The sequence below is a fragment of the Tachyglossus aculeatus genome, chromosome 11, assembly GCF_015852505.1.
Source record: "Tachyglossus aculeatus isolate mTacAcu1 chromosome 11, mTacAcu1.pri, whole genome shotgun sequence".
NCBI lineage: Eukaryota > Metazoa > Chordata > Mammalia > Monotremata > Tachyglossidae > Tachyglossus > Tachyglossus aculeatus.
Window position 1 is genome coordinate 43,031,987 of NC_052076.1, and position 25,229 is coordinate 43,057,215.

General features: G+C 42.6%; 1 protein-coding gene across 1 annotated transcript; it reads left to right on the plus strand.

Moving 5' to 3' along the window:
• The first annotated feature begins 360 nt into the window (after positions 1-360).
• IRF8 (interferon regulatory factor 8) lies at positions 361-24,067 on the plus strand. The gene is made up of 9 exons (XM_038754492.1): positions 361-455; positions 6,867-7,041; positions 10,960-11,143; positions 14,588-14,676; positions 16,406-16,514; positions 17,390-17,437; positions 19,942-20,328; positions 21,788-21,903; positions 22,208-24,067. The coding sequence occupies exons 2-9, from the start codon at positions 6,868-6,870 to the stop codon at positions 22,382-22,384; spliced, it is 1,284 nt and encodes a 427-aa protein (XP_038610420.1). The 5' UTR covers positions 361-455; position 6,867; the 3' UTR covers positions 22,385-24,067.
• The last annotated feature ends 1,162 nt before the right edge of the window (positions 24,068-25,229 follow it).

Below are 25,229 nucleotides of genomic sequence, written 5' to 3' on the forward strand. Positions count from 1 at the left end.
GAATGACGACCTCTATGTGTTGCCAAGCGCTTAGTTCAGTGCTCCGCACACGGTAATTGTTTAATAAATACGAATGAATGAATGAATGAATGAATGAATGAATGAATGAATGAATGAATGAATATCGCCGCCGCCGTCTCATTTCTCGGAAAAGAAGCGCTTAGGAGAAGGTTCCGCGCGCTGCCGACGCTGATTGGGCGAGCCGCCTCTTCCGCCGGCCTCCCATTGGTCCGCTGGGGCGGGCCGAACCCCTGGTGGGCGTGGCTTCGGGGCCCCACCCCTCGCGCTTATACTGCCCCCGCCGGGGGCCGCTCGCACCTTCTGTTATCCGAAGTCGTTCGGCAGTTCGGCTCGGTTCGTTCGTTCGTTCGCTCGGCTCCCATCGGGGAGAGCCGCCAGACCCGAGCCGCGTGGAAAGGCAGCCCGGGCCACGGACTCCCTCCTCCGACTGACAGGTAGGGCCTTTCCCCCCACTTAGAATAATAATAATGTTGGGATTTGTTAATAATAATAATTTGGGTATTTGTTAAGCGCTTACTACGTGCAAAGCACTGTTCTAGGCCTTCCTTCAAGGCCCTACTGAGAGCTCACCTCCTCCAGGAGGCCTTCCCAGACTGAGCTTGGGAATGAATTCTATTTATTTTATTTTGTTAGTATGTTTGGTTTTTTTTTCTCTGTCTCCCCCTTTTAGACTGTGAGCCCAATGTTGGGTAGGGACTGTCTCTATATGTTGCCAATTTGTACTTCCCAAGCGCTTAGTACAGTGCTCTGCACATAGTAAGCGCTCAATAAATATGATTGATTGATCGAGCCCCTTCCTTCCTCTCCCCCTCGTCCCCCTTTCCATCCCCCCATCTTACCTCCTTCCCTTCCCCACAGCACCTGTATATATGTTTGTACATATTTATTACTCTATTCATTTTACTTGTACATATCTATTCTATTTATTTTATTTTGTTAGTATGTTTGGTTTTGTTCTCCGTCTCCCCCTTTTAGTCCGTGAGCCCGCTGTTGGGTAGGGACTGTCTCTATATGTTGCCAACTTGTACTTCCCAAGCGCTTACACACAGTAAGCGCTCAATAAATACGATTGATTGATTGTTCTAAACGCTGGGGAGGATACAAGGTGATCAATTTATCCCACGTGGGGCTCACAATCTTAATCCCCATTTTACAGATGAGGTAACTGAGGCCCAGAGAAGTGAAGTGACTTGCCCAAAGTCACACAGCTAAGTGGCGGAGCCGGGATTTAAACCCATGACCTCTGACTTCAAAGCCCGGGTTCTTTCCACTGAGCCACGCTGTTAAGCGCTTACTATGTGCGAAGCCCTGTTCCAAGCGCTCGGGGGGGATACAAGGTGATCAGATTGCCCCACGTGGGGCTCACACTCTTAATCCCCATTTTACAGATGAGGGAACTGAGGCACAGAGAAGTGAAGTGGCTTGCCCAAGGTCACACAGCTGACAAATGGCTGAGCTGGATTCGAACCCATGACCTCTGACTCCCAAGCCCACGCTCTTTACACTGAGCCACACTGCTTCTCTATCATCATCATCATCAAAATAATATAGTAATAATGGTATTTGTTAAGTTCTTACTATGTGCGAAACAGTGCTCTGCACATAGTAAGTGCTTAACAAATGCCATAATTAATTAATTAATTAACACTGTTCTAAGCACTGGGGTAGATACAAGGTCATGAGGTTGTCCCACGTGGGGCTCACAGTCTTAATCCCCATTTTACAGAGGAGGTAACTCAGTCACAAAGAAGTGAAGTGACTCGCCCAAAGTCACACAGCTGACAAGTGGCGGAGCCGGGTTAGACTGTGAGCCCGTTGTTGGGTAGGGACCGTCTCTGTATGTTGCCGACATGAACCTCCCAAGCGCTTAGTACAGTGCTCTGCACACAGTAAGCGCTTAATAAATACGATTGAATGAATGCATGAATGAATGAATTAGAACCCACGACTTCTGACTCCCAAGCCCGTGGTATCTCATGGTATTTAAGTGCTTACTATGTGCCAGGCACTGTACTAAGCGCTGGGGTGGATACAAGCAAATTGGGTTGGACACAGCTCCTCTCCCACGTGGGACAGTCTCGATCCCCATTGTACAGATGAGAGAACTGAGGCACAAAGAAGTAAAGTGAGTTGGCCAAGGTCACACAGCAATCAAGTGGTGGAGGCGGTATTAGAACCCACGACCTTCTGGCTCCCAGGCCCGGGATCTACCCATTAGGCCACTCTGCTTCCCTTCAATGGATCCTCTGAGACGGGGCTTGAGGAATGAGGTTTCTCATTTTGGGTGGGGGGCAACTTCGATCAGATCCCCAACTTTAGTCTGAAGGGCCAAGCTGGTGATCGTTGGCAGTGAAGCCCAGGCGATGGTTTGGTTTGGTTTTGTTCTCTGTCTCCCCCTTTTAGACTGTGAGCCCACTGTTGGGTAGGGACTGTCTCTATATGTTGCCAATTTGTACTTCCCAAGCGCTTAGTACAGTGCTCTGCACATAGTAAGCGCTCAATAAATACGATTGATGATGATGATAATGATGAGAAGAGTGCCTGTCTTTCAGGTGTATTAGTAGGATCGGCCCTGCTTTACCTCTGCTTAAATTATGGGCAGGGAGGATGGGGATTTCCCTGAGGGGGTCCAGAGCACTATTTGCTGTTTCTTTCCCTTTAAACCATTCACCGTATACTTGTACCCACGCAGAATGCACAGATTTGCTTTTCAACCCCTAAAGCCCCAAGTTTATTTTGGAATTGGAATTTAAGCCCGAGGAAGCCAGATGGGAATTTGATCCGCCTGCTTTTAAGGCTACAGGCCCTTCTCTAGTTTTCTTTAAGTTCAGTGGCCTTTGGTTCAGACATGTGCGAGGCTGACATTTAGCTGTTAACACGCTGTGAAGGAAATGCACGTGAAATATCAACCTGTTTCCTGCCTCAGGCCTCAAAGAAGTCACATATGAATATGAAATCTGTGGTTATTAAAGTGAATAAGTAAAACCGTTAACGTGGATGGTTGGAATGCTAGGAAAAAAGGATGGGAGAAACAAGAGAAGAACCTAAAAGCTCCCTTGCGGACTAGACTCTACTTCCACAGACCATGTGTTGGCTTGAAGAAAAAAAAAAACCCTACCCACATATGGCTGTAATGTCCCTATTTTATACGGTATTTTTGGTGCCTCTCTGGTAAATTGGATGCTTCTGTCTTCTAGTTCCTGCTAAAGGCCTTCTTAAATGAGAAACTATTCCCCTGGCCTTAGTGATTTTTTTTTTTCCTTTCCAGCCTCTCTTGGAGAGTAATGGAATAATCACAATCCTCTTTAGGATATTGGCAGGTCCTCTCTCTATTACTTAATATGTTTTACTTCATCTAGTCTCCAAAGCAGATTAAGAGCTGATTAAACTCAGTTAGGATGGTTAAATTACTTTTATCATGGGGATCAGTGTTTTTTTTTTTCAGAGAAATTATGAGTGCAATGCCAATGTTGTGGAATGAATAGGAACTTTTTCAGCTTTAAAGTGAAAGAAGTCTGAAGTGAATGGGAGTCCATGCGATTGAATTTTCATTTCTGTGGTAGGCCTAAGGAGGGTCTCTGAATGCATAGACATGTCAAAGATGGACCTGATTCTTCCAAAATCGTTTTGAAGTGTTTTTGATCATCTCTCTGGGATGAAGGGGCCTTCTGCCTCGGCTCAAAGGCGGTGAGGTTGATGTGGGAAATAGCCGGGAGGAAAAGAACTGATCATTTGTTGATTCCAGTTTAGGAAGGAACTCAGGCTTTGAAATGGCTGAGCAGATCCCTGGTTGGATTCATTTTTCTGACTCTGACCGAGGCCTTTGGCTACTGTCCTCATTCCTTCAATCACCAAGCGAGGGGCAACTGTCCTTTCTAGCCAGAAGTTTGCTGCAGAGTCCATTGCTAATGAGACATTTTGGACCAGAAGGTTTGGAGTTGTTGCAATGAAGACAGTTTTTTAAATGGAAGCTAGCCCACGTATTTCAGGGCAGCTAACTGCTTTCTAGTAGGTGGAAAATGGAGAGTGTAATTTTGTAATATTCTTTTCACCATGAATACTTCCTTCACTTTGCTTTTGGTTCTTTATAATGATATTAAGTGCTTGCTCTGTATCAGGCACTGTACTAAGTGCTAGGGCGTATACAAACTAATCAGTTCATACACAGTCTGTGTCTCATGTGGGGCTCACAGGCTTAACCCCCAAGGCTCAGAGAAGCTGAGTGAATTGTCCAAGGTCACACCGCAGACAGTTGGTGGAGTCAGGATTAGAACTGAGGTTCTTCTTACTCCCAGGCCTGTGCTCTATCTACTAGACCATGCTGTTTCTCTTGGGGGATGGCGGGGGAGTAAAAGCCAATGGTTTCAATAGCCGCATTACAAGGTATCAAGGGCTGGTTTCTAGGATTTGGCTTAGGCACCTGGCTGAGAACGGTGGAAATGCCTTATTCAAACCAGGAGGATTGGGGGTAGAAGGAGAGTGGAAGGATTTGTTCAACTTTCCAGTAAAAGTGCCATTTGGGGCGGGGGCGGGGGAAACATGCACCTGGCCTAAAGGTGAGAATGTCATGTGCTGCTGTTGGAAAGGCCTACTGAGATACTCTGCAGGGAGAGCATAAATGCTTCCAGATTGGGGGCTGGTGGGGGGCAGAGAACAGTGCCTGGGACATAGTAAGCGCTTAACAAATGCCATCATTATTATTATCATCATTGGACACAACTTGAGAAGTTTGACCGCCTGACCAGTAACTCCTCCTGACAAAATGTATAGAGCTATAGATTATCATTAGATAGGACTTAGCTAAAATAAGAATTATTACCTTACAATCCAGGAAGAAATGAACTGGAAAAACGTGATGCTGTTTATGTAGTTTTCCTGAAAGTTGATTCCATGATTAATGATTTATTGAGCACCAGCAATGAATTAATGATTATTGTTAATAATTAAAGTAGCTGGATAATTATCTAGTTAAGGCTATATCTGTACTGAGACCATTTAACTTATTTATTCCTTTCCCTTCCACTGAAAGGCCTAAGAGATTCAGCAATAGTTGGTATGTAAATATAGCATGCTGAAAAATTTAGATATCCAATTTAAAAAAAAAGAGGAAGAAAGGTCTCCTAGTTTGTTTCTTCTCTCACCATTCCGAAAAAAGCCAGATTATAAGTCCTAGAACTAGGCCCCGAGTGCTTTTTGAATGGGTTTTGGGTTTTTTTTGTTTTTTGTTTTTTTGTCTGGGAAGCTTGGCTTGCTTTAATGTTAAGTTATCTAGCATGGTCACTCCTTAACAATCTTTCACATCAATTGACACATCAGCACCTAAAAAGGAAAATTAGAACTCACAATAACGTACCCTTTTCCTTCGCATTTCCTTCACTGGGAGGCGTTGTAGATATGCCAGTGACAGGTTTGGGCTGAGAATTCTGCACATCCTCTTCTCTTTTCTTGTCTTTCCTGGCATTTGTTGAGTGCTTACTACGTGTCAGGCACTGTTTTAAGTGCTGGGGTAGATATAAGGTAAATCAGGTTCAACACAGTCCTTTTCCCACATGGGGCTCAGTCTTAATCCCCATTTTTCAGATGAGGTAACTGAGCCACAGAGAAGCCAAGTGACTTGCTTGAGGTCATACAGCAGACAATAGGAGGATCCAGGATTAAAACCTAGGTCCTTCTGATCCCAGGTCCATTTCAACCCCTTGACCCAAGGTCCATAGGATCCCGCCGTGCCTATCCAAATCTTGTTGGTAAAGGTCATGGCAGTAGGTCTTTCCCCAGGTCACCCATGCCCCACCGGTCTCAGGGAGGGTTTTGGGGAGGGGGACACCTCGATCCTGGGTTCCCTCCAATTGTGTGCAGGCGTTGTTGCGGCAAAGAGGGGAAGGGATGTTCTCCACAGTGCTGCTGTTTGCTCTCAGGAGGAAGAGGAGGAGGTGAGGGTGACCTTGGCCCCCCCACGAGCCCTTTCTACCCCCATTACCAGGTCTGTCGCACCCCTGGCTCCTTGTTTCTTCTGCTCAGTGGCTCGGGTAAACCGGAGGATAAAACCAGCTTTGGTGAAAATATAGCCAGAGTCCCCCTCTCCTCTTTCTCTATGTAAGAAGGATCCCAGGCTATAAAGTATGGGCCCCCAGATTCAAAAAGCCTCCCTTCCCTGAGAGAAACTGTAGAGCAAGGGCTTTGTTGTTCCGTGGACCAGTTTGACACTGGATGCAGCTGTAGTCTTAGTTTTCCGATGGGCATTGCTACTTTTGGGGTTCAAAATAGGCTATTCCATTCAAACGTAAAGCTCCCAGTTTAAATACCACCTCTTGTTGAAGGAGGTTATAGGCAGAGGAAAAAGATGTTGTTTTTTTGGGTGGGTGCCTGTCCAGCTGTCAAGGGGATTTCCAGTTGATGTCCTTAAAAATAGCGACTGTAAAACAATATAGCATGATGAGGCTGTGCGTGGTATTCGAGAAAGCCTAAGAGCTTTGACAAGATGTCTAAGTTCCAAAGAGTGCTTTAAGCAACATTAGATTTGGCAATTTGTTTGGGTCTAGCTATTCTAATTTTGTGGTGTAGCTAAATTGTTTCTAAGAGAATAGAATTGTGTGACAAATGTGAAATTCATGCCGTGTGAAGAATGGAATGAAATATTTCTCCCTCAAAGTGATGTCTCTGGCATCTGGACCGCAGCCTCGTTTTATATCCTACCTATATAGGAAAACAGTTACCATGCAGTTTTCTTCTTTGAATTAACCTATAGCGAATGGTTTCTGTGGTATTCCTTTATTGAACACGGTTAGAGGATAGGACTGAATTGAAGAGCATTTAATATATATTTTGCAATTCTTTTTTTTTTTAAGCATGTGTGATAGGAATGGCGGGAGACGGCTCAGACAGTGGCTGATTGAACAGATTGACAGTAACATGTACCCAGGACTGATTTGGGAAAACGATGAGAAAAGCATGTTTCGCATCCCTTGGAAACATGCTGGCAAGCAGGATTATAACCAGGAGGTGGATGCCTCCATTTTCAAGGTATTGAGACCAATTTCTTTCCTTGCTAACTGTGATATTCACATTCTGTCACCAGGTTGAGATGTTAAATCAGAGTAAAAAGTGTTACAGGGCAAACTGGGGTGTCATATTCATATCCTAAGTCTGCCAGGCAAGGAATAATCAACCCCCCGGGGTGGGGGTTGACTTTTGATACACATAATGCATGTACCCCTTTACTTCCTTCATCAGAATCAATTAGTATGTCCGAGGCAATCAGTCAGTTTGTCCGAGGCATTTTCTTTCATTAATTTGTTCATTCAATTGTATTTATTGAGCTCTTACTGGGTGCAAAGCACTGTACTCAGCTCTTGGGAGAGTACAATATAGCAATAAACAGACACATTCCCTGCCCACAGTGAGCTTCTGGCACATTTGAGCTGCAACTAAAAAAAAAAATTCAGCGGGCAATTAAAAGTGTGTTTATAAAGTCCGTGTGCAACTTTGAATTGTATGAACTAGTGACATACATGACAAAAAGGGAATTAAAATGAAATTTGGAAGCATAATTTATAACATTTCACTGCAAAATGGAATTGCAATGTTCCTTCTCTGTGTTGTCTGTTTTACTATCACACAGTTCTACTACTGCCATATTTGTAAGTCAGGAATCTGAAGTAAAAATATAGATTATAAAGTGTCTAACCTGGGAATGCCCTCAGAAATAGTAATTTTGACTTGAAGTTTCGTTTAAAGTTTCTTTAGAGCATATATATGTCAAGGGTTATATAAGTTAAAAGTTGCACACCTTGCATTCTTATTTTTTATTTTTATAATTCATTAAAATTTATGACACTGGAAAATATTCATTTATTAGAATTGTACAATCACCTTCTGGGAGGAAGTTTTCTGTAGAAATATAAAATGTGGATTTTAGGTTATCACGAGTTGGCAAATGTTTGGAAGCTATTGCCTTGAATAGTTGTATGTGAGCGTGTTTATATTTTGTTGTGGGGGGATGAGGGGGAGTTAGCTAAATATAGCAGATTTGTTATAATTCTTGAGCACAGATGCAATCTTGGCTGTATATAAGATTTATAATTTTGCCCCATTATTAACTTCTGTAATGATAACAGGAGAAGGCAGGTTCAAAAACACAAAAAAGACCTTGCGCTTTTTCTAAGAAAGTGTAGCTAAGCTTGGGCAGTTATATCTGCCCAACAGACAGTAGATCTATTTGTCTGCTTTTCAGTCTTTTCATTTGTATGGACGAGAAAAATGAAAACATAGGTAAGTACTAATTCTGGAATTAATGATATCAAATCCTCTGTCTGGTATCCAGTATTTTAATTAAGAAAGCATTTAATTAAATTTGAAAGTAATAATAATGGTAATATTATATATAATGTGGCCTCATTTCCCAAGTGGATCTCAAAAATATTTATCAAGATAGTTTTGTTCTTCACATTTCCTTCTGATGGGGGTATAAGCCCAGGATACCACAAAGCCAGTCTGACATAATAAAAGGAGACCTACCAGTTTGGTGAATTCTCCAAAGACTGACCCGTGACCCACAGACCTTTTGAGAACCAAACCCAGGTAGCAAATACTCCAACACCTATACTTTTTCTCAGTACTTAGTTCCATGCTTTGCACACGGTAGGTGCTTAATAAACTCATTACCATTATTATCTTCACCTGCAGAGGTTAAGCTCAAACTTTTTTATGCTGTGATTTCCCCCCGAGGCTCCTGTATCTGCCACTTTATGCTTGTCTTGGGATCAAAAGAGTTCCTCAGAGTTGGGAAAGTAGGAAAGTTGCCCGTCCTACCACTCAGAAGCTATTTGGAGCATTGCACAACCTCCCTCTGAATCCTCCAGGGGTTTCAGCTCCTAGTTTGAAAATTCTGATTTTTAGTCACTCAATTTCTTCAAGTGAATAGAACCCAGTTTCCTCTTCTCTGTGGTATTTGGACTTCCACATCTTGCCTGGTTGTTGGCTTCTTTTGCATAGTGCATTGTCTAGGACACTGAGATCCACTTAAGACCTTTATATCGAGCATCAATAAAAAGCCTCCCAGTTCCTGTTTAGATAAAATTAAATCTGTTTTGTCTTCTGAATACTGTGTTATTGTGCAGTCATTCTTTTCCCTCTGCTTAGGCCAAACTGAACCTAGAATCGAGAGTTGGAATCTCTACTGACTGAGACACAAGTATTTTACCATTTTCTACATCACTGCTGTGCATGACTCACAATCATATTCATTTTATTGAGGCTGAAACGATTTCACTCTTCAGCTAGAAACATGGTGACATTGGGACATAAGGCAATATGTACCTTGAGTGTTTCAAAGTGCCCCCAAATCCACCTTGAAGAATTGTGCACCTTGTTTTGCGTCAGTCTGAACAATTTCCTGAATCAAGCAATGTTTAATCTCTAGGTAGCTTCTTGCATCTAGCCCTTCATGGCACGGTGCTTGGAAATAGTCTTTCAAACCAGGTTTTTTAGAGGTAAGAAATGAACGGATAAGTGGTTTATTTCATCCATCGAGCTATTTCATTTAAAATCCGTTTCTGGGAAAAATAGGCCATTTAAAGAACAAAATATGAATTTGTTAATTAAAAATGCAAGTCTTGACCTTTCTTCATTTAATTCTGATTGCTGTTTAGTGGAAAGCAATGTCCTTAGGTTAAAAAAAAATTAGAGACAGTTGAACTTTTGATTAGTAAAACAGCTGTTGCTGCTCTTTCTAGACCTGCTTCTGTAAATCTATCCTTTTCCTTTGCCTGCTTTCTGGATATATCCGAAGTCATTAAGTTTCAGATCTCCATAAGTCATATTGTTTTGGAATTGTCTCCAACCAGAAACCATTTTGTGTCTAGTTTGACAGCTCTGTTTATTGGTACATACATCTGAGTATGCCTTAAGTTTAAATAATTACAAATGTCAATAATGTCCATTTCCCAAGACGTATTTAGATGCAACATGGATTTCAAATCTTGTATTTTATGACAGTTTTTGCCCTTGAATAAAAATAACCGAAGCTCTGAGGAAATAGTTAAAAAATAAATTTGTGCTTATGTAAGAAAAGGAAATGGACACTCATGGTGATATATGGAGGGTGGTCTACTGATTGGATTTCCTATCACTGCTATAGGCTGTCTGCACACACAGAAGGATGAGCTGGGAAGAGAAAATGTTGGCCTTGAACTTTGAATTTCCTTATCTCATCTGTTTATGGAACAATTCCAATGATTCTTAGAGCTTGTAATGTACCCAGAGGATTACTTTGGTCATTATGCCCCTGGAAGCCCAAGTTCATTTAATCTGGGGCACATTATCTTTTCTTTACAAATGGATTTACCTCGTAAGTTTAAAGCCTTGATATATTGTTAACTAAAATGTTAATTCCCTTCAATTTCTTACTTTGGATCTTTGGTCCATGTTTGGATCTTGGACGCTTCAAAGGTTGCTAAACTAGGGTGAACAAAATCAGTCAGTCAAGGGGAAAACATTTTATTTGATTTAGTAGCAAAACATATGAAGAAGGGCTTTATAAGTGCAAAAGAAGTAATTAAAAGAATAGCAGTATAACAATTTTCTATATTCAGGGAATTTGCATAATGTATGATTCAGTCTAAACTTGCAGCTAGGATTTGATTTTTTTTTTGAAAAGAACAACAAAGGCTTTGTTTTGAAAACTCTAGTGAAACCAAGTGTAACTTCCTCTTGGTGCTACTTAACCATCAAGGGTATCTAGTGTGTCCACCTTTTATGTGCTAAGGGAAAGCCTTTACCTAATCTCACATACGGAGGTCTCCTTTTGTACCTTGCAGTGCATGAAACCTGCAAATGAATAACCTGTTGGATCCTAATGTTAATGGCAGGAAGTCAAATATCAATTGTGATACTGGGCCTTCAGTGGGTTTTAATTTTATGTTTCTTTTCCCCTCTCTCTAGGCATGGGCAGTCTTTAAAGGGAAGTTTAAAGAAGGTGACAAAGCTGAGCCAGCGACTTGGAAGACGAGATTACGCTGTGCTTTGAATAAGAGCCCAGACTTTGAGGAGGTGACAGATCGATCCCAATTGGACATCTCTGAGCCATACAAAGTTTACCGGATAGTTCCCGAGGAAGAACAAAAATGTAACTAACCACCCTTTCCAAACTTTAGAGCAGAGGTTTTTTTCAGCTTTGTCCCCCTGAGATCTCCAGATTCAACTTGAAGTCCTCACACCCAGCCCTTTCATACACTTCTCCACTCCTACCCAGAGGTCTGATCTCCTGAAGTCTGGAGCCTGTTGGTCTGGTAGAGCATGTGGAAAGAAAAACTAAAGGCCCCCCCACTGCTTTTCCGAGTTTTTGTGTTGGGGCTATGAGGCTGCTTCAGGCACAGATCTGGGGAGTTGACCATGGGGGCTGTAGCGGTTGAGGCAGTTTGTCTTCTGTGTCATTACTGCCTCAGTCCTTGCTGGATTTCCAGTATTCTTGCCTCCTTCATGAACCCAGTCAGCAGTTTGCAGCTATCACTCTGGGAGCACACATATCCCCAGTTGAAAACTTTTGCACTAAATCATTCTAAAGCCCTCAAATCTTTAGCTTTAATTAGAAGATGGAAATGACAGAATGGGTGGCTGTTGCATAAGCATACATATATAAGCATACACATTCTCACAAATATAAAAAGATGTATATATGTATATAATCCAACTAGCTAGGGACAATGAGATTTCTTTGCTGTGTTGTACATCCAAACGTTAAAATGCCTTTCCTCTGACTTCAAAATGGCAACTTCCAATAGGAATGGATAATATTTAGAAATAGACCTTAGAAGAATACCGATTTTATTGTTACTGGAGACAGTGTCTAGACTGTTTTCTGGTTTAGAGAAATTTTAGATCCTACTTGCTCTGGTGGAGTGTGCTTGAGAGAGTTCTCTAATTCTGAAACCAGAGTGCTCTTATGGCATCTCTCCCTGGCCTTTTTCTATAACAGTTTCATTATTTTCAACTCCTGGTAGGGCAGACCTGACACTCTATGGCTAACTGTTGCATGTGGGGTTTGAGCTGTGTCGATGAACAAATGGAGCCACATGCCACTAGTTCTGCTTCTGATCCTGCCACAGGAACTGTACTGCAGACTCCTTGGCTGGTTCCTCAGGGAGCAAATCTAACTTTTTTCACCTTCTAAATCCAGTTCCCTTATTCCATTACCTGAGCGGCCGCAGGGCAATCTCCTGAGCCTGGGCAGACTGGTGGCTGAGGGATGAAGGAATTGTAGAGCTGCCAGCACCTCCAGGCTCAATAATGATGATGATGATAATAATCATTGTGGTATTCGTCATGTACTTACTAGGTGCCAAGTATTGTAGTAAGCGCTGAGATAGTTACCCTAGACATCAGCTGTTTCAGCCGATTAGAGGAACACAGTATGCCTCTCTGAGCCTAAGTTGGCATTCTTAAAGGGAATTTTTTGCTGAACTTTGGCCAAAAAATGTCAATTCCCAAACCTTCTGTTGTTGACTTGAACTGAACCAGGGTGGCTAAGCAGCCAGTTTTATCTGCTTAGATTAAATGTATTTTCCAAACTGCCATTCAGTTTTCTTGTCTAAGCATGTGTGCTTCTCAGCACATTGCTGTGTGAGTGAATGAAGAATTCCATGCCTTTGCTTTAAAGAGCATATGTACACTCCAGGTAGAGAGGAAGAGTCTTTCCTGGTACTTCTGGCTCTGGGTGGCCTCAGATCACAGAAAAGGAATCACACAGTCAATTCTCCTGTAGCCTGGTATTTGTGTTCTTAAAGAACCTCATGTTAAAGTGGTTTCACGTCAGAGTACTGATGGCTTGATCAATGTGGTACATGTGCTTGCAATTGTTTCTGCTGACAGTGGACTGTGTTTTATCCAGACTGATGGGGGGCTAGAGAAAGGACATTCCTTACATCTTTAATAGCACTCTGTCTGAATTATGTGATTAAAAATGCCCACTATGTCAGAGCAGACTGGAAAGAGCTGAGCTTTGTCACTGTCAGTGATTAGGTTGGTGTAGGCAATTATTGAGGTGAGTTATGCAAGCCTTTTCATATTTTCAAGTGCCATACAATAGCTAGACAGTAAAAGTGGCCCAAAGTATCAAAAAAACCCACAACCAGTATTTTGGGGGGTGAGGAGGAAATAAATGATTAGTTGGTAAAGTATAGACATTGATAGACAAATTATTTATTCTTCTGAAGTGGTTTATGAACCTTAACAGTATTCCTGCGAATCTTCCAGGATTGGTAGCTGTGAGAAGTGGTGGGAGTAGGGGGAGGAGAGAATGCAGTTATGGAATTTATGGGCTGCACCAAAATGCAAATAATTTACCATACAAACGCACACAGTCAGGATTTCCATTTTGGTACTTAATTTCCAATGGCGATGATGGAGCCCCCTGGCAGGAATGGTGGATGAACTTCAGTTCTCAGACTTTAGGACTGAGAACCTGTGAAGAGGAATTGATGATTGTGTTAGTGACTTGCTCAGCAGCATTCACACTCCTATCTCCGCCAGTTGTATTCCTGCTGGGGCACAGAATGCATTGTGCAAGTAGGTGTTATGTACATGTGCAGTCTTTGCCCTCATTAACCAATTCTGTAGGCAGAATTGGGACTAAAATCCAGGTCTGATTTAATCAATCAGTGGTATTTATTGAGAATTTGCTGTGCGCATAGCACTGTACTTAAGAGCTTGATTCCCAGAGCAGCGCTCTTTCCCCTGGTCACCCAGCAGGGCTCCTAACCTTCAGTATAGTAAGTCAGTTTTATTCTTGTGGCTGATGGGTGGAAGTGAATCGTAGATTTTTAGGTTGAATTCTAGAGTTCACTTTAATCCCCAGAGACAAAATTATCCTAGGGATGAAATTGGAGCATTGGGTGTTGGAAGCGGTGGGAGGTGGGGGAGTGGGGGCAAAGAAATTAGAGTACCCTAAAGATAGAATAATGTGGTATTTTTAGCAACGGATGCTCACTAAATTCATTGTCCTTTCTATTTATTCAGTTGGAGTTTGGCAGTTCTGGCTATCAACTCTGGTTTAAAGTTTTATATATAACTGTAGGCCTTATACTTGCAAGTGTGCATGGGTGTGTGTGTGTGTGTGTGTGCATGTATGTGTGAATCTGCAGAAAAACTGTAAAGGGATTTCCTGCCAGCTATATATATATGTATGTTCACATATATATTTTGTAAGCATGCAAAATTTTTCTGGCAGGAAATCTTCTTTCAGCATCTCCGAATGCCTCAACTTTTAGGTTTAGCCCATGCAAAGTTTGTTTCTCTACATGTTCAAAAGTGAGTTTGTTAAACATTCATTCAGAAATAGCCAATTAGGAGTCTTGTGGTTTTTGAAGGTTTTGACATTTGAGCACTTAAAACTTTTTCTCTGTAAACCTCACTAAAATACTTGGAGAATTCTAGTAGATTGCTGTTATTTTCCTAATTTGATAGTACAGTTGTTTCTCTTACAATCTTTTTGACATTCCTTTCAATCTTGAGTGTCTCATTTGGTTTGTTCCCTGCTGTTTGTCTTAGCATCACTGTACTTGTTCTTTGTTAGGCAAAATAGGAATGGTGAACAGCAGCAGCGTGAATGAAGTCACCGAAATGGACTGCAACCGATCTGAAATAGATGACTTAATGAAAGAGGTAACTACTATGGAGCCGCCAGTTTGCATGACCTGCTCACTGAAATTCCCCATTCAGAAGCACATGTGCCAAATTCAAGTGCTTGCAGGTGTTCCCTCAGCTCCCAGTTGGGTGAAAGCATCTTCATATGGTTTGATAAGGGTGTGAGACTAGAGGTCATGGGTCATGCTGTTACCCATTCCCTGAGATCTTGATTCTTGGTCATCTCAATCAATTAATGGCATTTATTGAATACTTACTGGGAGATTGGGAGAATACAGTATAACAGAGTTGTTAGACATGTTTCCTGCCTACAAGGTGCTTAGACTCTACAGGAGGAGACATTAATATAAATAAATTATAGATATATACATAAGTGCTGTGGGGTTGAAGGTGGGTGAATAAAGAGTACAAATCCAAGGGTGAGGGTGACACAGAAGGGAGTGGGAGAAGAGGAAATGAGGGTTTAGCCAAGGAAGGCTTCTTGGAGGAGATGTGCTTTGAATAAGGCTTTGAAGGTGAAGAGAGTGGTCGTCTGTCAGATATGAAGAGGGATGGACGAGGGTGAGGGGCTGACTGCAAGATAGATGAAACTGAGTTACAATGAGGGGCTTGGCATTAGAGTAGCATGGCCGGGTTGTAGTAGGAAAGCAGTGAGGTAATGTTGGAGGGGGCAAGGTGATTGCTTTAAAGCCAATGGAAAGGAGTTTCTGTTTGATGTGAAAGTGGATTGGCAACCGCTGGAGGATCTTGAGGAGTGGGGAAAGATGGACTGAATGGTTTTTGTAGAAAGATGATCCCGGGGGCAGAGTGAAGTGCGGACTGGAGTGGGGAGAGGCAGGAAGGTGTGTGAGGAGGCTGATGCAGTAATCAAGGCAGGATAGGAAAACTGCTTGGATTAACATGGTAGCAGTTAGGATGGAGAGGAAAGGGAGGATTTTAGCAATGTAGTGAAGGTGGAACCGACAGGATCTCATCACAGATTGAATCTTTGGGTTGAATGAGAGAAATGTGTCTCCCGAGAACATTGGACCTTCCGGCCCAGTGTTAGACTAGGAGCTTCTGACTCCCTCAGCTGGTCTCTCCTAATTATCATGCAATGGTGGACACATTTTTTGAGACAGTTCCCTATAAAGTAAATTCATATACACATTAATTACGATCATCATCAAAAACCACACTCTCAAAAGTGTGAGGGGAGCACACCTTCATGATGCTTCAGTTGAACCACTGACATTTATGTAAGATCAAACAATGGTTGACTCACCCTAGCTGGGGCAGAAATTCTTTAGTTCTCCATTAACTCACCATTTTTTTTTTGCCTCTTCCTGCTGATCTAGCCCAGAGAGTCAGCTCAGTAGATTATCGTATCAGTTATCATAGAAAGAATAACATTGTGAATTGTTCTGTAAATTGGATTTACTACCTTCATTTCAGCAGCTGTTGGAAGGCCTAGGACAGGTGTTCCTCCTAATCTAAATATATTGCTTTAATAAGGTTTATCAAGGCTATGGAAGTAGCATAGCACACTTACACTCAGTTGGCATATGGTATGCTTTAATATCTTAGTCTCAGAAATTGCTGAACTGAAGGTCTTATTGTTCATTGTATTAGAATTCTCCAAACATGAGGCAGTTGATACATAAGACCTATTGATAAATGAAGCAAATTAATTCTAGAGTACATCAGTTATTACTTTTAAAATCTGAGAGGTGTGTGTGTATGTGTTTTTTTTTCTTCTGCTGACTAGCCCTCAGTAGATGAATATCTTGGAATAATAAAGAGGAGTCCTTCCCCTCAGGAGACCTGTAGAAGCCAGCCAATTCCACCAGATTGGTGGATACAGCAGTCTAGCCAAGGTAAGGAATAATCTTTCAATTCTCATATCATAGTTTGGGTTTATTTCTTTCCACTGGTTTCAGAGGTTGCTGCTCTGAATTATTGGGACCCTGAGCACAGTTGGGAAGATGAGGCTTTCTGCATTCCTCCCTTCTTCCTCTTCCACCCCGGGGTCTTCCCTTGAAGACCGAATGCTATGCTAGCTCCTCTCAGGCTATACTGATTCTTGGAGAGAGTTGTAGCCGCCTCACCCCTATCCTGCCATAGTAATGGTATTTAGTGCATACTCAAATACAGTAAAATACCTTTTCACCATCCCTGGCATATCAATCCTGCTGAGTACTAGGACATGCATGGGTAAATAGGACGAATGACAGGTAGGTTGGGATGATTCCAAGAATGCCGGACCCCAGGTTGGGGATGTCTTATGGATTGTGGGCCCTCACACTGGGGAGGACCAAGGGTAGACCAGATGGGCAAATGGTGTCCACTTCCCTTCCAGAAAGATATTTAAAAGTGTGGTTTACTCCACGGATCAGTGGATCAATGTCCAAATGCCCCCCTGAAGTAATTCAGCCACGAGAAAAGACATGAAGTTGAGATATATCCAGAATGGGTTTAGTATGTGCTTGTAAAGAACCCCGGCTCCAGGGTTGAGGATGTGCAAACCTCTAATCCGGTCTGGGTGAGCCTTAATGGCTTTCTGCTCTCACGAAACCATAAGTTCATGTTCAGGAGGGGAAGAACACTGAGAATGCAGCGGATGGCTGTGGTATGGTTGGGAGGACACGCTACACTGACTTTACAAGAAAATGACTTGGGTGTTCAAGTCAAGGGGAAAGGGAATCAACTGAAGCAGATCTGAATTTTCTCGTTTGTTTTTTTTTCCCAACAGCTTTGCCCTTAGTGACTGGGTACTCTACATATGAACCTCATCATTCAGGTACAGTGGCAGATTCGCTATTGCAGTGTTTAACATGGAGTAGAACATGGTGGAATCAGGGAATCAAAGAACAGTTTTGGTCACTTAATAAACTCTTGGGTTGGGATTTTAGTGTTTTGACAAAGAGATTAGACTCCCTGCTCTGATGAGTCAGGAAACTAACATCTTTTCACAGGGCCATCAATGACTTGCTGTGGGGTGATTGGCAAACTGTTCTGGTCTTCCTATTTGCCTATTTATAAGTTTAAAAAATATCTCAGAAATCTGAAGAGCAGTTTGAGTTCTCTGGAGAAAATTGCCCTGGAAGTAGTCATGCCGCTTGTGGGCAAGGAACATGTTTACCAATTCTGTTGTGTTATCCTCTCCTAAGCACTTAAAACAGTGATATCTGCTCACAGTAAGTGCTAAATAAATACCATTGATTGATTTGATTCTTTTTTTATTGGTTTCTCAATGATCATGAGATCCATTTCATCACTATCAGGCAGCCCCCGGTGTTCCCAACTTGAGACTGGATTCACTAGGCTTTAAGCTTGTTATGGGCAGGGTACATGTCTGCTAATTCTGTTGTACTCTTCCAAATGCTTAGTACAGTCCTCTGTGCATAGTAAGTGCTCAATAAGTACCAGAGATTGATTGATAAAGGCTCTTTTGGGCCACTTTTATCTTTCTGACAACCGGTTGACATCACACTTGTCAGGAACATGAATGCTCTGGCTGGGGCAGTTTGAAAGCCAATTTAAGGAGGGAAGAGAGTCTCAAGAAGGCTTATTTTGGCTGGAGAGGAGGTCTCACACAAAATTTTCTAGATCCACCTCCTGTAAACTGCTCTAGAAATAGGTGACAGATAATAGCGTAGAGTGTTCCAGGCCATGCAAATAAAATCCATCCTAAAACTTTGGGTGAACAGCAAACTTCTCCATTTTGCAGAGCGAGAAATTGAAGCACAAAGAAGTTGTTAATTGCCAAAAATCATGTAACAAATCAGGTTATAAGATATCGGTACAATAGGATGATTGTTTAAACAGGGTCTATATTGGGGCACCCTCTGAAATGTGGCTCTTTGACTCTTCTCAGGCCAAGTCTACATTAGTGAACTAGGAGTTTATATAGGTAACCAAATTAGCAACAAAAAGGGAAGGTAAGCTATAGCTGGAGAGGCAGAAGGAAGACATTTGAAGTACCTTTTTATGCTTGGGTAAAGGTCTGAAAAAGGACATTCAGTGTGAAGCGTTGATAAGTCAAATATTAGGCCGGCGGAGAGTACAGCACTGAGGAAGCTGTGATTCCCAAATGCCGCCTTTTTACGTGACTCTACTCTGTCTCCCCCTGAGGCTCTAGAGATTTTTTTTTAAAATATGGTTTTTAATAAGCCCTTGAGGAAGAGAATCCTAAACCTACAGGAAGGGAGTGACTAATTTTTAAAAGAGTATTGCGTGTTCACTATTGTGCCCACAGTGTTTGGCACTATGCTGTGGTCATTTTGATCATAAATTGGGTTTTTATGTGTTCCATTTCTGTTCATCTGCTTGTTTGTTGCATCACTGTCCCAACATTAACATGACTGGTGGGTCAAGAGAGTGTGAGTGGTGCTACACAAACTAGTAGCTCAGTAATTCCTTCGCAAAGGTTCTTGGACTTCAAGTTTTTAAGACTGGTTCAAGGCTTGTCCATCTTTTTCAGCAGGAAAAAGCATACCAATGCTTTAAGCAATAGGGAAAATACAAAGTCATGAGATCAGGCTCTGTGCCTATCCCACCTGGGGCTCAGAATCTGAGGGGAGAGCAGATGTCTTCTCCCCAGTGAGGAAGCTATGACCCAGGAAGTTTACAGTATCTTCTTGCCTAAAATCACACGTCAGTAGCATTTGGGTTTCAAACCTAGGTTGTGACTCCTGACTCTGTAGTCCTGTGTTCTTTCCCCTACGCCAATTACCACAGAGAGTGAAGCATCAGCCTTCTTAATAGTAGCCATTCCATGGTGAGGCAGCAGAAACTGAGGATTGGAGCAGTTGGGTACCTTTTTTTTTATGGTATTTGTTAAGCACTTACTGTGTACCAAGCACTGTACTCAGCGTTGGGGTAGATACAAGCTTATCAGGTTGGACAGGTGGGGCTCACAGTCTTAATTCCCATTTTACAGATCAGGTAACTGGGACACAGAGAAGTTAAGTGAATTGCCTAGGGTCACACAACAGACTTGTGAAGAAGTCAGGATTGGAACCTGGGTCCTCTGACTCTCAGGACCCTGCTCTTTATGCTAGGTTGTGCTGCTAAGTTGCAGAGTAGTCTGTCGCTTTCAGAGGTAGAGCCCATGACCTATGTAACTTAGTCTGCACCTGAAGCTTTTATATAATAATGCTTCTATGCAGGTGGGGCGAGTGTGTGTGTGTGTGTGTGTGTGTGTGTGTGTGTGTGTGTGTGTGTGTGTGTGTCCGTGTCCACCTCCTTCCCCCCCGCCCCCCGCCTAATGTACCCATCTCTTTACATGAATTGTTTCCACAGGCTATTCCCAGATGGTGATTAGCTTTTATTATGGAGGAAAGCTTGTGGGCCATGCCACCACCACTTACCCCGAGGGCTGCCGGATTTCCTTGAACCAGCCACCCATGCACAATGAGAAGATGTACGGCCCAGAGAGCCTGGAGCACATCAGATTCCCCTCCGCGGAAGCCATCCAAAATGACCGTCAGAAGCAGGTCACCAAGAAACTGTTTGGCCACCTGGAGAGGGGAGTGCTATTACACAGCAACAAGCAAGGCATCTTCATCAAGAGGCTGTGCCAGGGGCGGGTGTTCTGCAGTGGCAACTCGGTGTTGTATAAAGACAGACCCAATAAGCTGGAACGGGATGAAGTAGTCAAGATATTTGACACAAACCTGTTTTTCAGAGGTTTGTATAGTGTTTATCTTCCTTTAGTACTTGCTATGCAACACAAATCCAGATTCTTATTTATTTAAAAAAATTCTGTGCTCAGGTCTTTGCTTCATTCAATGTCTTCTCTAGGGACTTTGGCACTATAGTATACTCTTGTTTTAACAAATTCCTCAGTTATAAAACTTTTAGTTAAAATAACATTTTTTTAAGTGTTTTTGTGTCCTACCTCGTATTGTACTGTCTCTCTCACTAGATTTCCTTGAAGGCAGGGATCATGTCTACTCACTCGATTGTACTCTCTCTAGCACTTAATACAATGCTCTGCACAAAGCAAGCCATCAGTAAATTATTCTCATTCTTATTGTGGTCATTGTTAAGCATATATTATGTATCAAGTGCTGTACTAGGGGCTGGGGTAGACACAAGTTAATCAGGTCAGACAGAGTTCCTTCTCCCATGGGGTGCACAGGAGGGAGAATGGGCCAATTGAATCCCCATTTTACAGATGAGGAAACTGAGGCACAGGAAAGTTAATTAACGCTATTTATTGTCTGAAGTTATTCCCCAAAATGGGAGTTCATTGTGAATTTGTGTTCGTCCTCCTTCCATGGCATCCTTGCTTAGATTTCAGTCCCTTCCTATTTAAAGGACACAAGTTGGGCTCTAACCAAACAACACAGGTATCCTGGTTATGATCGTAGACTTGCTTTGATCAATCAGATGTTGCCTCTGTTGATTCATTCCAGTCAGTGCTCTCAGGGTCCAGAGTCAGAACCCCCTCCTCTCTAGTAGGGGTGGTTGTGCAAGGTGGCTGTATGGTAATTGTCACTCAGTTGAATTGATATTTTTTTCAGTCTCTGTATTTTCTGTAATGAGGAAGACAGGGCCAGATCAATGGCCTGATGGTCAGGGGAACTGAAAAATAGGATTGCCCAGGTCAAAATTTGCCATCTTCTGTTGTCCTGGAGCCCATTCGCATATCTGTACCTCCATATACACACTCTATAGTGAGGCTGTTTTAGCCTGGTAGCAGGAAGAGTGGTGGAAGCGGAGTATTAGAGTTAGGGTAGACGTGGGAAGTGGCGCTTCACCTGCTGTCCCATTTTCTTACATGTTAAAGCAGCCTTGTGGGCCACTTCAGTACTCCTGGAGAGAGGTGCTGGATTCTTAGCTCAAATCCTGTTTTCTCTGTGGGCATGCTAGGTGCAGTAAGTGTCATAGGTCACCTGAATGGCATTTCCAGAGAGCTGCGCTTCCACATTTTCTTCCTCGTACATTTTTAACAAGTATCAATCCTAAAACCCAATATGGTGCTCTGCCCAAGTAAGTGCTTAATAAACACTTGCTGATGTGGTTCTATGTGTTTTGAGATCTATTAGGATATTGCCTAGGATGAACTCATTATATCTATATGTGAGAATAAATGCAAAGAGCATTTGGTTGTCAGACATGTACCCTTTCCCATTTTTCACAGAGCTCCAGCAATTCTACAACAACCAAGGCCGATTTCCCGATGGCAGAGTGATGCTGTGCTTTGGGGAAGAATTTCCAGATGTGACACCTTTACGCACTAAACTCATTCTCGTACAGGTAACACATCCCCAGAATAAAAGAATGCTGTCTGCATTCCTCTCCTGCCAGATCAGGGTTTGGTTTTCAGAGGGCTAAGGAGGAAAAAAGATGCAGAGCCCTTTCGCCTTGGAGCCCTGACTGCCTCCCCAAACTTGTTTGTCTTGTTCCGTGTTTATCTAGAATTGGCTCAGAGGTGTGGGAATACCATTTCTGGACTGCCATCCTATGGGATGCAGGAGTTCAGGGTGGGCGTTGGGAAGAACATCAAGAAGAAGGAGCATTGTCGTCTTTATTTTAACATCCAACTTTCTGCTCGTTCTAGATTGAGCAGCTGTATGTGCGGCAGCTAGTGGATGATGCAGGCAAGAGCTGTGCTAATGGCCAGATGCTTCAGATTTCTGAAGAGCCGCAGCCCGACCAGATGTTCAGGATATTTCAGGATATCTGTGGGACACACCAAAGACCCTTTTTCAGAGAAAACCAACAGATCACCGTTTAAGTCTTTCTCCCCTCCAAGTCCTACATCCCATATTACTCTTATAATTGTTGTTAGACTTCACAGAGGAGAATTCATTGTTTTGGAAAGTTCTTTTGGGCTTTGTCCTGCACTCCATTCTGGGTCGTCTTCCCCTCCGCACCACCCAACACAATTCCCAGGTTGCTCACCTTGTAAGAACCAGTTACTCTGTGAATCTGTTGATAACAAAGTCATTTAAACCAATATTTTCCACAAGGTTCCATCTCGGGTTGGGAGAGTGGGGCCCAGATTGAGATTCCACATTGAACATGGCAACTGTGGACCCCAGGTTGCTTTAGGAGAGACATAATTGGTCCGGAGAAAATTCTAGAATTGGTGCTGGGACCACCCAGGGATATCTCTGTTATAAAATGCTCTTTTCCAAAGAGAAAATACCTCATTTTCTCTCTAACTGACATTTTGATGTTAGGGGATGGTACCATGAAGTTTAGAAAGACAACCACGTTGATGACAACTAAAACAACCAAGTTGAATGGAGATGTATCTGAGGATAGTCTAAAATGAGTGACCCCCTCAGTCTAGACTTCCCAGGATATATAATTGGAATGACAGAATCAAAAGGATTTTAAGCCAGGGTTAAACAGTAAATTGCCATTCAGCAAATGTGACATTGGTAGGATGATGGACACCCATTGATGCTCCAAAGTAAACAACAGAAGGCACTGTCTTTGACATTTTTGGGATTTATTGCCCAAGGGATATGTGCAGGCAGAAAATATCAGGAGGTTTGAGGACAGGTTCATGGGGAGAAAGGTCCATACGAGGGTCCCAGAGGGAAAGTTACAGAGATGGGGATGGGGGGGGAAACTAAAGATATTGAGGTACATCTATAACCATTAAGGTAGATAGCCAAGTGGTTACCATTTATTTCATTCATTCAGTCATGTTTATTGAGCGCTTACTGTGTGCAGAGCACTGTACTACGTGCTTGAAAAGTACAATTCAGCAATTAAGAGAGAAAATCCCTGCCCACACCGGGCTTCAACACATGGTTCATCCAAGCATCCTGCTGTCACTGTTGGAGGCAGAACCATGAGTTGGCTGGACATTGGTCTGATCCAAGACTGCCATTTCTTATGTCAGTGGTGATGGATGCTTGGGGTAAGGAGTCCTGGGTTCCCCTTATTCTCCTCTCAAAAGGAGAGCCTGGCAGCTCTGTCCATCCCCTTTCTGGGTCCCCCTTGTTATCCCCTTTTTTTCTGGCTGGGAGGAGTAGACACAGGTTTGAGGTACATTCTCTTAGGCTGGTGACTCCGGGGTGACTACTGGATCTCTCTTGTGGAGTACTGAATTAAAAGGTTAATTACCAAAGAGCAAATGCCTCATATACTCTCTAACTCACTTTTTCTACTGACATTTTTCCTCAGGAGTTAGGGGAATGTATCATGAAGTTTAGAAACAAATGTAAGACATATTTGTATCTGTAAATATGTATATATATTAAAATACACATTTAAATGATGACAAAGGACATTTAGTTTATTAAAATCCCAAACATATTTTTTTAAGTTTGTGGCTTTCAGCTTAAAACTATACTTTCCAGCTAACTAATGATGAACATGCTACGTATTTATTTTTTACGCCCATTTAAGAAAGGTTTGCTCACTTTTTGTCTCTGCAAATAAAAGGCTATATTTTTTAATCATTTGTTGTCACTTTTTGGTAATTATCGATGGGTGGTCAACATCCATCCAGTTCTGGGCAGTAAGGGACCAAGATATGCTGAGCTGGCTCCTGGGGGATTCCTAGAGGCCATGCCCAAATAATAACAATTGTGGTATTTTAAAAAACCTTGCCCAGTACTAAGCGTTGGGGTAGATACTTATAAGCAGGTCAGTCAGAATCCCTGTCCCACATGAGACTCAGTCTAAGGGGAGGGAGAATTGGTATCTTGGCCCTATTTTACAGATGAGGAAACAGGCCCAGGGAAGTTAAATGAATAAGCAGAGTGGTCTAGTAGATAGATCAGGGCCCAGAAGTCAGAAGGATGTGGATTATAATCCCAGCTCGGCCACTTGTCTGCTGTGTGACCATGGGCAAGTCACTTCACTTCTCTGGGCCTCAGTCACCTCATCTGTGAAATGGGGATTAAGACTGTGAACCCCATGTGGGACAGGGACCGGGTCCAAACTAATTAACTTGTATCTACTCCAGCGCTTAGTACAGTACCTGGCACATAGTGCTTAACAAATACCACAATTATTATTATTGCCCAAGCTCATGGAAAAAAATGTGCTTGCTACCTGCCTCTGGGAGAAGCTTTGTGAAGGGATGACTACTGTGGTGAGTGGGTAAGCAGTAGGGCCTCCAAAACCAATCAGGGGGTGCCCAGAAGCACACAGTCATGTGGCCCCAAATTCATTTGTGATCACACTCAAAGAAAGAGCTTGCAACAGACCCAGGAAAATGAAAATAAAAAGGACATATCAGAAGTCCCCTATTGTTAGCTTGAAAGGAGGCTGCTTCTGCTTGAGTCTCTTAGAAATACTTTGGGGGAAATTAAATGACCCTGTTAAAAACCTTGAAAATTGCTGGCACCAGCTCTTGGGAGGGGACGGGAAATAGCAGTGGGTTACTTGTTGAGCTCAGTCGGCTGTTCCACATGAGATAAGTGTGTGTGCATGTGTGTAAGCATAATCAACTAGGCAGAATCATGTAACTAACTGGAAGGTGGTTTTTGTGGCTGCTATTATTGAAGTCCCATGGCCAGAATGGTTCATTTTCTCAAACACCCAATAAGTAACATGTTACTGCTTCTCCACTTTCAGTGCTAGCATGACAGCAGAATCACTCCCCCTACTTGGGG

Coding starts and splice junctions, on each gene's coding strand:
- IRF8 (XM_038754492.1), top strand. CDS start 6,868: ATGTGTGATAGGAATGGCGGGAGACGGCTCAGACAGTGGCTGATTGAA. Junction 17,438..19,941: donor ATATGAACCTCATCATTCAG/GTACAGTGGCAG, acceptor TTGTTTCCACAG/GCTATTCCCAGATGGTGATT. Junction 21,904..22,207: donor CTAAACTCATTCTCGTACAG/GTAACACATCCC, acceptor TGCTCGTTCTAG/ATTGAGCAGCTGTATGTGCG.